The sequence below is a fragment of the Mycteria americana genome, chromosome 3 (assembly GCF_035582795.1).
Source record: "Mycteria americana isolate JAX WOST 10 ecotype Jacksonville Zoo and Gardens chromosome 3, USCA_MyAme_1.0, whole genome shotgun sequence".
In the NCBI taxonomy this organism is placed as follows: Eukaryota; Metazoa; Chordata; class Aves; order Ciconiiformes; family Ciconiidae; genus Mycteria; species Mycteria americana.
The window spans coordinates 101,636,406-101,650,992 of record NC_134367.1 but is presented as its reverse complement, the minus strand read 5'-3'; the positions used below and the strand labels follow the sequence as shown (position 1 = coordinate 101,650,992).

The window sequence follows — 14,587 nt, the reverse complement described above, 5'->3', positions numbered from 1 at the left end:
AACATTCAGAGGTGCATTTGAATTATCAAATTCAGACCAATGTCACTGACTTCTCTGGTTTTACAGAAGATGTGTCCTTCATCAAAGATCAGAATCAGGCCTCAAGATTTTTTGCCCTACAGACCTATATTCTTCATCTTTCCTGAGTTACAGAACCAGCTCTACTCTGTTGTGAAGCTCAAAAGTAGCAGTGATTCTCCTTCAGTATCTAATTTGGTTATCTGAATTAAAAGTGGAGATAGTTCAGGCAAGAAATTATCAATGCCTCTATGGAGCATTTAGATATTGAAATCTTTGAAAAACTTCTGCTACACGTTGCTTAGAATGGTATAGGATGTAATTATGGGAATGATAGATCTCAGTGTTAAGCCCATTTTTTGTTCTGCTTTTGTGTGGAAAGGCAAACTGAAGACGAAACTGGTCTTGTTAAGGACTTCTGAATCATCTTTTGTTATTTTGTTCTCTCAAATTTGAAACATCACTCCCTCTCCCTGCAAGGTGCCCAAGGCAGATGGCTATCCTTCCTGTCTGAATGGTGACGGGCTTTCTCCAGGCTGGCGAGACCAGTTCCATAGGACCATCCAGTCAAGGAGGACACGTGAAGGGACCTTCCACCATTCTCTTCTAAGACAAAGCTTAGCAAGGAACTACAACAGAATGCAAATTGGTCAATTTAAGAATTCAGCAGAGAGGCTTCTACTGTACCTAGCGGATCGGAACTTGAGCTCATGGTAACATTGCACAAAGCTGTGATAAATGAAAGTGATCGGCAAGGCTAATAAAACAATGCCACTAACCACACAAATTCCTCCAAGAATCCTTCCTGGTACAGTGATGGGACACATGTCACCATAACCAACCGTGGTCATCGAGATGATCACCCACCAACAAGCAGCAGGAATGCTGGCATAATCCTTATTCTTTGTTCCCAAGTCCAGCCCATTTTCAAGAAGCTGGGAAAGTGCACTGAAAATTGCCATAGCAACACAGATAAAGACAAGTAGCATCACCATCTCTCTGTAACAACGCTTCAGAGTCAGACCAAGTGTTTGAAGGCCAATGAAATGACGAGCCAGTTTAATCACCCAAAAAATCCTCATCATTCTTAAGACCCTCAAGGTGACTCCAGCCCTCTGAAGCTGCGAATTTTCCCCTGTGAAAACTGTCATTAGAACAGAGATGTAGTAAGGAGTAATTGCCAGTAAATCAATGATGTTGAGAGGTCTTCTGACAAACTCACACTTGTTTTTGGAGACGATGAACCTCACAATGCACTCTGCAGTGAACCAGCCTATGCAGATGGCTTCAATTATCCTGTCAAAAGAAACAAAGTACAGTGTTTATGTTATGTGCAAAAGCTTTAGTGGATGTTTGGTTTGTTCACAGATATTACCAAATTGACACTCAGACCTTCACAAACGACAAACAGAAAGCCATGCTATTCTTATCCTAGGCATGTAGCACCAGATTTCAGCAATTAACCTGAGGATCTAGTGAGGGCTTTAAAGTGATCATTGCCAAGAACTCACTCACTGATCATTTTTCTTTGAACTATAGATTGCTACTGGTCCTAATACTGGGCAAATACGCCTACAAAAACTGGAACCCTACAGGAAATGGTATGCCACCGATGCCAATGTGTAACATTCTCTAGAACACCCTTTTTTTTTTGGGGGGGGGGGGGGGGTGTTGGGTTTTGGGGGATTTAGTTCATGTTTTTGTTTGTTTTAACTCTGTGAGGCCTGATCCACTTGGGAATGCCAAGGACTGTGGATCAGTGAACTGGCTGGTTATGAACAGCAACGTATAGAACCAGACTGCTAAACTAAAATGGAAGTGAAGATGGAGTAGGCAGAAATTAGCTTTTGCATTGGATAATTCATGCAAATTGGCTCTTCAGGAACCAACCTAAACCAGTCTGTCTGATTTGCCTCCCAAACAGGGGCTTACCTAGAACTATATTCAGAACTTTATAGGTATTGCCACTAAATACAGATGGTATTTTCTTTTTCATCATTGGGTACATGACGTAATAAGTTTGTGTCCTGCCATTTACTGCTATGCTCTGCATTACTGAATTTTTTCTTTTGTTTTAAATGTAACTCCACCTAAACTGTGTTGCAGCAAAAATGTCAAGGTAACCAAAGCAATAGGCAAGACCATCTTCTTGCCAAATACAAATAATGGCCTTAAGAAAAGAAATCCTGGAAGGTGATTTCAGTATGTTCTTAAATTTTCAAGTCCCAGTGCAGTGAATGAGACTTGAGAATATCTCAGCTTGAAACCAGTGGAAGGTAGAAACAGAAGATGAAAATGTTGCTCTAAGATTATTTTATAACTGTTGTGCACGTAGTCTCAAATCTCCCATCTGAAAATAACCCTTTTCTTAAGAATTCAGACTGTGCTCACTCGTTTAATACAGGAGGGAATGGGAGCTAATCTTTCTCTCTTTCCTTTGTGTATCTTTTTTCACCAACAGTTTGAGCAAAGAAAAAGCCAATGACCAATGCCTTCTCATGCCAACAGGTCTGAAACCAAACTGATGTGAGATTGGGGATTTGAAAATACTACATACAACCAGAGCTTTTTTGCTACTGCAGGGATCCTAACAAGGTAGTGTCTATAGAAACGTAATGATTTGCAAGTAATAATCTGACTGTCATTTCAAACCTAAAATTTTGCTTCCCTAACATATCTGTATAATTTTTTACCAGTTCTGAAATCTATTGTTATTATTAAGATAATGGCCTGTTAGAAAGACAATATTCTTCTGTAACTGCTGTAATTATACTAATAGACTCTATAAACTAACTTTCATAAAAGTTTCATACACTAAAGTTTTATTTATTTTGTATTAATTTCATTTTATTCATTCATTCACTTTATGCTAAAAAATGCAGGAAACAGCAATGGTCAGTTGATGCAAAGTCATAAGGTACACTGTAATTCCAGCCACAGCAAATTTAAATGAACATAAATTAATTACTTAAAGAAACAGTTATTCATATAAAATCAGACCTTGTTTTTCTTGTTTCATGAATAACAATGAAAGTTCTGTAAGCAATGGCCTTTCTTCATAAAGGGCTTATAAAACACTTGTTCATGTTAGCACCTTTTGATGGAAAGACCTGTGAATTTCAAAAATAGCTTGCTCTTAAGAATAATGTGTTCTCTTAAAAATTAAGCTTTTGAAAATACTAGTGCTTCTTTTAATAATGACAGTGAGTGATAACTACCTCAGATGCAGATTTAATTTCTTTTGAAAAATGCTCAGATTATAATGTCTTCTAAACAAAAGTAATGTACAGAATATATGAAAGTTATCATATGAATGTGGATTATCATTCCTTTATGTTGAAAAAAACCAAGAAAAAAATGTTAATGGGTAAGTTCTCTTAAATCCTTTTTACACATGATGAGGAAATACCTAAGACTTTCCCTAGTAAAATGAGTCAAACAGCAAGATCATGGTAATGGACACACCGATAAAGTCTGAATGTACTTATACATTGGCTAATTGAGATCTCATGTAATGATTAAAAGAAAAATTGTATCTGGATAGAAAGGTGCAGCCAGGAATATTCAGCAATTCCAACAGATTCTATTTCATTATATTTTATGAGATTTCTCTGGTAGTGCTGCCTGTATCCTATGGCATGGAGCATTTAAATGAAAAAGCAATTAGTAATTCTACAATGTAAAGCTTTTTCACTCAGTATTTCCTCCTGATGCCCTGATAATGTTGGAAATGTGATTCCTCCATTTTGTCACAAATTAGGCAGGTTACCTTTCAGTCGAGCTTTAAGGAAGTTAGGTCCTGATCGTTGTGATTCAGTAGAAGTCTTCTTTATGAATCAACATCGATTCAGTAGTCTGGTATAATTTTGGGGAATAGTTGTGCAAGTAAAAATTCATGAAATGTGATCAACCCATTGTTTTACTCTGGCAGTTCCTAGCGCAAGAGATACTGCAAATCAGTTGTACTTCAGTAGGAAGGACTAAAGAAGCCTTTGATTGTAGAACGGACTTGAAGAGAACTAAGGAACATCACTGATGCAAAAATGACAAAGCAAGAGCAAGACAGTGGGAGATTCGTTACTGCCACTCCGCTATATATTGCACTTCCATTTCTCCATTCTACATCTATCCTTCTTTCTCATCAATTATACGCATCCTGGCTAGGGAGAAGATAATGAAGAAGGGTGTCCCTTATTTTTTTCTTTCCTCTCCTTCTTAGCCACCAGTGAAACATTTTTAATTTTTCCTCTCTTGTCACTCCTTTTTGCCTGTTCAAATGGATTTTGGCACTCCTGGTGAATCACATAGAAGTGCTTTGGTGAGAAGAACTAGAAACCTCTGGCCTGTGGGAAATCTGGAGTGCTACATACTATGTTTCCACTTTCAGATCAAGTCTCCCTCTCCTTGCAGTGACTTATCTTTATAGCTAACCTTGTTAATGGATAAATAACATCTAATAAGGAAAGCAAATTTAACAGTTAGTCCTCAAGAGAACTTAACTGAGTATGAAGTTAAAGCCAAATAAAATGCATGCACTTGGAAGACTAAAGTTACTGTACCTTCTGTAATAATTTCTTAAAATATTTGCTGCACATTCACAGGACAGACTGCCTTTCATTGCCTATTCCTGGAATAATGCTGTATTAAAATCTATTACTATATAATTAAATAATGAGCTTTATTTGGTAAAATGTAGTACCTATTTTATAAACTTCCATCACAGTTTTTGGTTGTTTTTTCTTCCCCCATCAGTTCAGTTTTAAAATAGCTGGTATTCAAAAAGGAGAGGGGAAATTAAAAACAAACTCATGAAGTGTTTCCTTGAAGACTCCCCACAAAATTTATAAACAATCAGAGAAAGTACTAAGTCCTAATTTTTATTCAGTTACAGGTTATTTCTGCTCAAACATTCTGTTCATTGTCCCAGACCTAAGCACATATGAAAGAGGGTTCTTCTCCTAAAATTTTAAGCCTCTTGGTACTTAAAAGTCTTTCCAGATTGCTCTAATGAGTCTTTTGTCCATAAACGGAAAATCAAGCCTTTGTGAGCCTTGTTTCTACTGTAATCCCATCACTGTTCAATTTTCTGTTCCATCTGATAACTTCCTTTCAGAATAAGCTATTTTAGGTACAATGAGTTAAACCACTCCAGAAATTATTTTTCCAATCACTAACAAGACTAGTTTGTTACTACTGAAAAAATCATACTGTGAATGTCATAGAATATTTCAACTTAGCATTATTCTTTGCCCCGGTGTGCCAGTTTGTATACTTTCAATATCCCTTGGTGTGTTGGTTGAAATCTAGTCAAAATATTCGTCAGTGGCACTATTATCTATTAATAAAAATACAAATAAAAATAAAACATACACATCAACAGGACACATGAGGAAAACAGATGATATGATTAAAGACAGTGTATGACAGGATTAAAGATTAAAGTCCGTCAGTGCTGATTTGTTAAACTGTTGCTAAAGCCTGTTTCCACATAAAGCACATTAAACTTGAAAAACGTCCAAGCAGTAGCCAGAATGATCAAATTCCTGCTCAGGAAGACTCCTAGTCGTTTCAGCAAATGTCTTTTTTTGAATCCTTTTGAAATCAACAGGGTTTCTGTCTCACTACAAACTGTAGAGTAAGGGCCACAGAACAGTTAGTTTCCCTGCATTAAAAACCTTGCTGGCTTTTTTCCATTCTTTCCGTGCTTTGGTAGCAATCATATGTCTTGCTGCATTAAACTCCGGTGCCTTATGCAGGAAGCTGTAATGACCCAGCACTCCCCAGGGAAGGGGCAAATGCCTTTCACAGCTCTCGGGGGATACCTGGACATGAACATCTCGAGCCCTGGGGTCCTCAGCATCTTCTCCATATACTTTGAACATGAGTGGCACCTAGCCCTGGTGAGTTCGTTAAGATTCTCCTGTGATCCACATCTGTTCTTTCTGTTACCTCTATTTTTCAAAAAGCTCGTAAATTCATTAGAAGAGTCCACATCCGTGTTTTTAACTTAGGTCTGTAGTTCCATTCTTTACCTTCAGCCTACTGTTTTAACTTAGCAAAAATGTGGTGTTCAGGTTAGATCTTACCCAAGAAAGAAGTTCTTTTTTTTTCTTTTTTGTTTTTGAACAGATGTTGGACGTGAGCATTCGGGTGTTCTGAAATTCCACCACCATAAAGGAATAATGATTTTTGTGTGTCTAAAATTCAAATGCAACTTTTTAAGCTGATGTTTTGCAGAGATGAAAAAAAGCCCACTGGCATCTGTTGAGAGATGCTGTTTGGAGAAGTTACTGTGTTTATTTGCTTTTGCTTAAGAACACAGCAATCATATAGGCTTGATAACCGAGTGATTCTTTCCATACAAATTTAATCATGATTAGTAAGTAGGAAAGGGGCAAGAGTCTCTCCCTTACAAGCTACTTGTATTTAGCCTTAGAAAAATAGTGTAAAGGCAGGTAGATAGAACCAGGCTGGCAGTAAGTCAAGCAGCTTCAAATGACTTCCTGTTACAAGCTTGAGAAGCTCTCCCCAAAAGATTACGCTTACGATCAGTTTATGGACGAGTCCCTAATCAGAGACTCGCAGTATGCATCTGTTGGCACAGTTCAGAGGAGAGCAAAGATGACTTGAAATTGCCAGAAGCAACAGAAGGGGAGACAGGTGTCCCTGCTGTCTGCTCCTAAACTGTGCAAATCTGATGCAAATCTTTAGCTGTAAGTGAAACGTGCCAAGGCAGGGAAGAGAGCAAAAAATCTTAACATGCAAGAAATTTAATAACTCATCCCTCATCCTGAGAACGGACCTGGGAAAGGCAATTCCTCTGCAAATCAGGGAATTATCTTGTCAGTGTCTGTAAGATCTGTGAAATTCACAGGTCAGGTTCCCCATCCCTCTTTCCTTAAAAAGGCTTACTTGTGGAGTTCTCTGTTGCCCTCTAAAGGGTGTTACTCCAAAGGATCAGAAATAGCCGTAGGCTGTTCACGCTTTGAGAGTGTGGTCACCATGAAAAGTCATAACAACATAATGGTTTCTGAGAAGAGTTTGGTGGACTCAGTTCCTCTTCTGGTGAAGAGGGGTTCATACAAGAAAAATAAACACAGCTGGTGTTAGCTGGCAGCTGCAGTAATCCTCACTGCAAACCTCATTAAAGAGCCTGATTTTGTAAATTAGAGTTAGTGACCCCCTCACTTCTAGAGATGATGTCCAGGTAAGCTGGAGACACACTGCTAGAACTGTTTTCACTACAACTGCCCAAAGCGGTTCTGGGGACGGTTACCACAGTTCAGTCACAGAAATGATCCATGTGGCACCTTTCTGAACTGTAACATAACATCAAGGGAAGGACTGTAACGTAACATCGAGGGAGGGTTTTATTAGTAAGCATGTGAGAGAATAAAAATATCCAAGTTGCTGAATTTCATGAGGTGGTTCTCACCTCTTCTAAGCAGTGGCTTATGCTGATCTGAATAGTCAGTTACATCCAAAAGCTACAGCCTAAGGACTTCTACATAAGCCCATTCAATTTTCATTTCTAAAACTTTTCAAAATCTGTTTTTAGAATAACGTAAAGCCTTCATGCTAGTAATTACAGTGCCATGTGAGTCAAAACTCACTTGCATACAGCATTAATGTCACAATTTCTCTTGAGAAAAAAAATACATTATTGTATCATCATGTTAGGATTTCTTTATTTCGATGAGGAACTTTGATTAATAAAGAAAAGACAGAATTTGGCTTCAAACTTTTAAATGTATCAGAAACTAGTGCCCAGATTTTTAAAAGCCTTCTCACCTAAAATGGACAGTATTGCCAGAGTACACAATCCCAGACACTCCTGTGTGATTTCTGTGGTCAGACTTTCAAATAAGCCACTTAGCTAATTAGGTTTTGAAAACCTAACTCATTTTAAATTAAATAACTACAAACAAAAGAAAAGAAAATATAAACAAATAAAGGGAAATAAAGTCAGATGACAATTGGGCATGTTAGGTCAAATCCTGTGGCATGTGTAAGTAGTTGTACCTAAACTGGATCGCTCACTTACAAGCACCTGTAGCTCACACCTTTTTTTCCAGATATAACAGGCTTTTTAGTCATGATGCAGCATATGCAATAAAGAAAGGAGTGGCTCCCATAAGAGAACAAGGCCACCTTGGCAGGTGACCAGCTGTGGACAGAAAGGAACACATGGGTATCTGTTTTCCATGTGTTCGCCATTAAATTGCTATCAGTTCCTGCACAGCGAGAGCACACGGGTTAAGTAACATGTGAAAAGAACCAGCCTGTATCGGTGTTCATACACAACAGACTTTTGCAAGAAGATAGTCAGAAACTGTTCAGCCGCAACTTTTACGGTTATCTCTCTTTTTTTATTGCAATTCCACAAAGTACTACAACCAGTACTGGAGAAACACACCCTACCATTGATATTGGTTCTTCTGGTTTTAAAAGCAGCCTTCGCTGCCCTGTGAAGTGCTTGGCTACACTGTACCTTACAAGGACCTTATCCTTCGAACACTTGGTATACAATACGCAATCGTTCAGAAGAGTAAAATTATGTGTGTATATAATACACACATGTTCTTGAAGACAAAGACACTATGAAAGAAAGATTACATGTCATATGCCTTGTTCCTCTGCAAGTTGAACTCTTTCAGTAAAGAGAAAAATTGCTGTGGACTCCCACACCATGCAGATGTGAACAAAGATACGACCGATGTCGCCAATGCTATGGTACTGTTGCATCTATTTTCCCCTGTCTATTGGGGGTATCTAAGCAATTTGCTGCCTTACAAAAGATCACCCAGAGCATCCACCCTTTGAAATAACCTTGCAACGCTTAAGTAAAGCTTTTTAACTGGAAGCACCTATAAGAGCAACTTTTGACATATCTGAATCAACAGCTTCTCAATCTGTATCTGCTTTCTTTTTGTTCATACAATTAATTCTTTGGCTCAGCTACAATGAGAAATAGAGGTGCAGTTTTCCATTAAGCTAATGGAAACTATGAAAATACTTTCCAAGGAATTAATTTGGCTACTAAGATATAATATATCACATTCCAATTAACTCCATGGTAAAAGATGATGATTTCATAATGAGAAGGTTGTGATTTCACTGTAGTGCCCCTCTAGCAGAGCAGAAGCTGAAAACTTTTTGTTGAATATCCTGTCTGTTTTAAAAGAAGGGAGAAGCTAGCAAATACAAGAAACATTTACTTCTTTCTCTATATGTCAGTCTTATTTGTGGGAGAAATCCTACCAGAGTGGTCTTGATTCTGTTCTCAGGGAACAGAAGAGAGCGTGCGAGCAACGATACTGAAGTCAGCAGAGTTGCTTCGATGTAACCCTAAGCTGAGGTCACAAAGATGAAAAAGGGTTTGTTCTTACTAGTAGGGCTCGGGATTGAGCCTTATACCCCACGCCCTGGTTTCTGCAGCTGTTTGGCAATGTTTAGTGTGCTTACACACGTTTTATCTAAAGGAAATGTAAACATCTGTTACATTCACACACTGGGGCGCTTATATGATGCATTTGCAAGAGCTTAATGCGCAGTCTATGTGTTCCCCACATAGAGAATGTGAGATGGAAAGAGGAACGGGGGAAAGGCTGTTCCCACATGCAAGATTTCACAAGAGCAGAACGGTAGCAGGCACTGGGTCTGCTCCAGCAGAAGGACCTGTACGAATACACGCAGAGCACATACAGGATTGCGCTTTTCCCAAAGGAAAAGAGAAGGGAATTGCATTCTTCTCTTTTAGGCTTTGATTTCCCTTTTTTTCCACAATCGTAAGGCTTAACACGATTTCCCGAGTGTTTGAACTTCTCTGTGTGGGTGAGGAGTCGCGTGGCTCCTAAACGGGGGGAAAGGCGAGCTCCAAGATCCCGCACAGACGGAGGAGCCGTTCTCCGATGGCACCTGCTCCGCCGTCAGCCTGCCCCAGACCCGAGCCTGCCCGCCGGCCGCGGGCCGCCCGTAGCACGGTTGCTCCCGGGCCGCCAGCCCCGCCCGCCGCAGGGCTCCGCTCCCACGCCCGGCCCCTGCTCGCCGAGCCACCGGGCGCCGGGCAGAGGCCGGTGGGAGCCGGGGCTGCAGAGCAGCGCCCGCTCCCCCGGGACACCCCCGCATCCCCCGCCGGCCCCCAGTTCGGGGCCGGAGTTCTAAGGCGCGCAGGCGATCTCCGCCGGCGGCGGCTACAGCCACGGACCGTCAGGACGAGGGGCAGGACACACTGGACGGGACACACGGGGACCGGACAGCGGGAAAATAAAGGATCCTCCTACCCTGAGGGCTCCCTCACTGACTCTGGTGTGTACCTGCTCTGCTCCTCCACGCTGCGGTTCTCCGGCGCCCGCCACTCGGGCAGGGTGCTGGCGCACAGCACCACCATGGACACGATGACGAAGAGGATGGAGACGGTGGCCAGGACCTGGGCGGCCACGGAAGACGTGGGCTCCTCGAAAGTCCTCCTCATCCTCTCCAGCCACTTCCCGCCCTCGGCTCCCGCCGGCCGCCGGCCCTTGCCCTCGGGGCCGCCGGCCGCCTGCCCCGGCGGCTCCTCCGCCGCGTAGTAGGTGCACGTCTCGGACATGCGGTCGTCGAGGCGGCGCTGGCAGCAGTAGTCGAGGTGGGAGCCCTCCAGCCCCCAGTAGATCATCTCGTTGTAGAAGGAGAGCTCGCACATGTGCGGCACGAAGCGCAGGTGGCCGTGCCGCACGTACAGCATGATGAAGCCGAAGGCCTCCGAGTGCCGGTCGAAGAAGTACTCGTTCCGCTCCCGGTCGTAGTCGTCGCACACCTCCAGCACGTCCTGCTCCGAGAGGCAGCCGTGCAGGCGGCTCACCCGCCGCAGCGGGAAATCCTTCAGCACCTCCCGGGAGAAGGAGTACCGGGTGCCCCCGACGTTCAACACCACCGAGGGGCCGCGGCCAAAGTTCATGGCTTGGGCGGGACGGAGGAGGGGAAGGGCGGGCAGGGCAGGGCAGGGCGGCGAGGCGAGGCGGGGGGCAGCGCGGGCGGCGGAGGCTGCCCCGGCTCCGGCTCTGCTGGCACCGCCGGCGGCGCCCGCTTGGCGACGGGGCGGGCGGGGCGGGCGGGCAGGCGGCAGAGGCGCCGCTGCGGGCGCCCCGGCGGCCGCGCAGAGACGGGGCGCGGCGGAGGCTGCGCGCCCCCCCGGCGGTGCCGCTGGCAGCTGCGGCCGCGGCCTCAGCGCCGGCGGGCGGGCGCGTCCGCGGGGCCCCGCCGGGGCGGGGGCGGGGGCGCGGCCGCGGCCGCGGGCATGGCGGGGCCGCGGAGCTGCGCGCCCGGCGCCGCTCCGCTCCGCCGGTGCCGGCTGGCGGGCGAGCGGGAGGCGGCGCGGCGGCGGCGGGGTGGGGACACGCCTCCTTCCCCGCCCGCGCACATGGCGGAGCGGAGCGCGGCGCGGCGCGGGGGGCTGCCGCGGGGCTCCCGCCCGGCGCCCGGCCCCGTCCCTTCGGGGACCCCTCTGGGCAGAGGGCTTCGGCTGCAGCGGGGGAGAGCGCGTCCTCGCCAGCCCCGCTGCCCGCCCCGCCAACTGGCACTTGGGCGAAGTTGTCCGCCAAGCCCAAGTAACGTTTTGGGGGGCGTTTTTTCCCCGAAAAAAGCTGCAAGGGAAGCGTTCGAGCGCGACACCACTCGCTCCTTGTCCGAGGCGGCCGGCTGCCGGCACCTGCCGCTCCCGTCTCATTTGTTTTTCCGCGGCCCTTCCTGCCGGGGCGGCGGGCGGCTCCCGGCCGCGGGCACGGCTGGGCGGCGTGGGAGCAGCGGCCGGGCTTTCCTGCAAAACGCGGCTTTCTTTTGAAAGTACGTCCCCCACACCCCCCCGTGCACATCTGGATGAGGGGACACTTCTCTTTTTCCTCCTCACATAGCGTATGGGCACCAGGAAGAGTTGGGTGCCTTAGGGAGAGCCGCCTTCCCTGCTGCTACCCAGTCTCATGTCTGTACGACATCCAGGAGCAGCTTCCTACGTTCTTGTGTCCTGCACCCATCTACAGCATTAAAACGGAACGGGCATCAGCTGGCACGACCCTGTCTGCTCTCCAAAGCCTTGATTTCATTTGGTTGCATTAGGTAGAGGGAGTTCTTCATTTCCACTACTGTTTTTTTTTAAATTCTTTTTTTTTACCCTAATACGACGGTTCTCCAGGCTGAGGTACTTTCTAGGCTTATTTACATCTGGAGCATCATGGGGTGAAATCACCCAAGATACTTCCCTTTCAGTGAGGTGCTTCCAGTTGCAAATGTGCCTCCAGCTGTCAGGAGAAAGGGCAGCTGAGTATATCCTTCCAAAACTAATGCCAAAGATTTGTCGCTCAAGCGCTGTGTCTGTAAAAGGAGATCCAGGTTAAAACAGTGTTTTACCATCCCCCCTCTTTGTCGCTCTAGGTATAGGTACTTGCCTTCATGGGCTGGGGTCGGGGTTGTTTTGTTCTTGTTACTGCCATGTTACTTTCTCAGCTAAGATTTGTAAGGCACATTTAGGTGTATCCAAATAAACGGATCGTCATCTAATTGTGAATTGAAAAAGTAAAAAATGTTGTTTTAAAGGAGAATGCTACTATTTTTAACCCTATTTGTCATCTTCTAAAAAATACTTCGAGAGAGATTCGAAGAAACGTCCACGTTACCACTGAGAGAATTCTGCAAGCTCCGCTGTGGTTGTTATACAGAATATCCACTAGAGGTCACAATTAGTCATTTTTCTCTGTTCGTTCACTGAGACGACAAGAAACCCACCCAAACTCCAGTTACAAAATGTAGTAAAGTATACACGCCAGCGTGCTGTTCCACAGTAAGGTCATTTCTGAACTTTCTTCAGTCGTGCTGGTGTCTGTTTTCACGTAGCTAGAAAGGGTTTTGCTTCCAGCAGCTGCATTCAGTTGAAGTATCTTGGCTGCCTGTTAATTTGATAAGCAACAAACACTATTTTAAACCTTTTCACCTTTCTTTCATGTGTATGCTTCTGTATTTCATTCTTTCAGGAACAATTACTAGAATATGTGTTAAAAAAAAAATTAAACAGCAAAGCCTGGCTAGAACTCTGACAGTGATAATGAGTTATCCAGGTGCTTCTGGCTTTGCAATTTGTCATGCTTCCTGCTCCATACCTTTTAACCCCCTTCATTCCTCATAGGGAGCTTGCAGAGGAAGAGAGGAGAGTACAAATAACGTGGCCTGACGATATGCATTTACTAACCATATAGAAATATGGCTTGGAGTGTCTGTTCTAGAAATCATTTCAAGATGAGCAAAGCTTTATGTGCTGTGTTGTGAAGCTGTGTGGCCGAACAGGTAGAGTGCTGGGCTGATGAGACTTTAAAGTGCATCACTTGATAAAGCATTGTGGGTTGATTTGATGCCTATTTCTGGTTTTCAGTTTCTTTTAAATAGAGAATACCGTGATTTCTTCCTTCAGAATAACATTGTCAAGCTTTCAATGTAAGCAAAGCAAACCTGACAACAGCAATGTTTTCTTTTCCTCTGTAGCCTGGCATGTTCAAGTTTAGTTATTTTAGTTGTAATTATAGACTTTCAATTGAGGAGATTTGTTCTAGTGAGCTGGTGTCAATAGCTGTAAACACCTTCTCGCACCAGGAGCAGGAATTTACTGGGAACAAAACCTCAGATTTTAGACAGGACTTGTAATTTTCCAGTAAATGTTCTGATTTTTGGTCTTTTGAAACTGGTCACCCCATTGTAGTTGTGAAATGGCTGGTTTATAGTACATTTGTGGTAATTCAGATTGTTTCACGGGAATTACTTAGAACTTGCAAGTGTCAGTTCAGTGGCTGTCACGGTATATCTGTCTTATTTGCCAGGAAACTTCAGTGAGTGTCACCTTCTTTTTTTGTTGGTGTTGAATTTTGTGACTGAAAGTCTTAAGAAATTTGAAAAGTAAGATGGAGATGTTCAAAGAGACAAAACACTTAAGACTTTGTGTGACTGTAATGTATTAAGAAATACTTTCACTTAGTAATGTATTAAGAAAAAGACCTTTTCAAAGGCTGTTGTGGGAAAAAAGTGTGTTTGAAAGTTCCAGCTCTCCTGATTTGAAAGATGGTACCTAGCTAGTAAGAAACAAGTGAGCCAATAAATCCATTTAAATAGGTCAACATAGAAATTAGTAAAAAGTATTCAACCTATATGCTAAATGGTAAAGTATGAGGTGTAAAGTGAATCTTTAGAAGGACTGAGCTGGCTAGTAATCTAAACTACCATAAAGACCGTTTTCAAGTAGTTGAGTTCAGGTGGTTGGGGGTTTGGTTTGGTTTCGGTTTTTATGATCTAGAGATAAACGCTGGGATGTTGAATCAAAGCAATTACTCTTTCCTGGTGTTGTAGTTGTTATCATTTGTTGCCCAGGAGGAATTTCACAATTAATAGTCATTATGTAAAAATAGCTTTCTTTGTGTCAACACTTATTTTCATGGCTTGCACTGTGCTGTTGCATCCTAGGGGTATTTCATGAACTTGAAATATTTTCTACAGTTTCCGAATCTTTCTGGCCCTGCACTGAGACCATTGTTCTGTGTTTTGAGTGCAGCTC

At 43.7% G+C, this 14,587-nt stretch overlaps 1 protein-coding gene across 1 annotated transcript; it reads right to left on the bottom strand.

Annotated features, from left to right (window-relative positions):
* Positions 1-668: 668 nt before the first annotated feature.
* KCNG3 (potassium voltage-gated channel modifier subfamily G member 3) lies at positions 669-10,987 on the bottom strand. Its single transcript, XM_075496305.1, has 2 exons — positions 10,335-10,987; positions 669-1,314 (listed from the first exon to the last, which is right to left on the bottom strand). The coding sequence occupies exons 1-2, from the start codon at positions 10,955-10,957 to the stop codon at positions 669-671; spliced, it is 1,269 nt and encodes a 422-aa protein (XP_075352420.1). The 5' UTR covers positions 10,958-10,987.
* Between the last annotated feature and the right edge of the window lie 3,600 nt (positions 10,988-14,587).

Coding starts and splice junctions, on each gene's coding strand:
- KCNG3 (XM_075496305.1), bottom strand. CDS start 10,957: ATGAACTTTGGCCGCGGCCCCTCGGTGGTGTTGAACGTCGGGGGCACC. Junction 1,315..10,334: donor AGCGTGGAGGAGCAGAGCAG/GTACACACCAGA, acceptor TTCTTTTGACAG/GATAATTGAAGCCATCTGCA.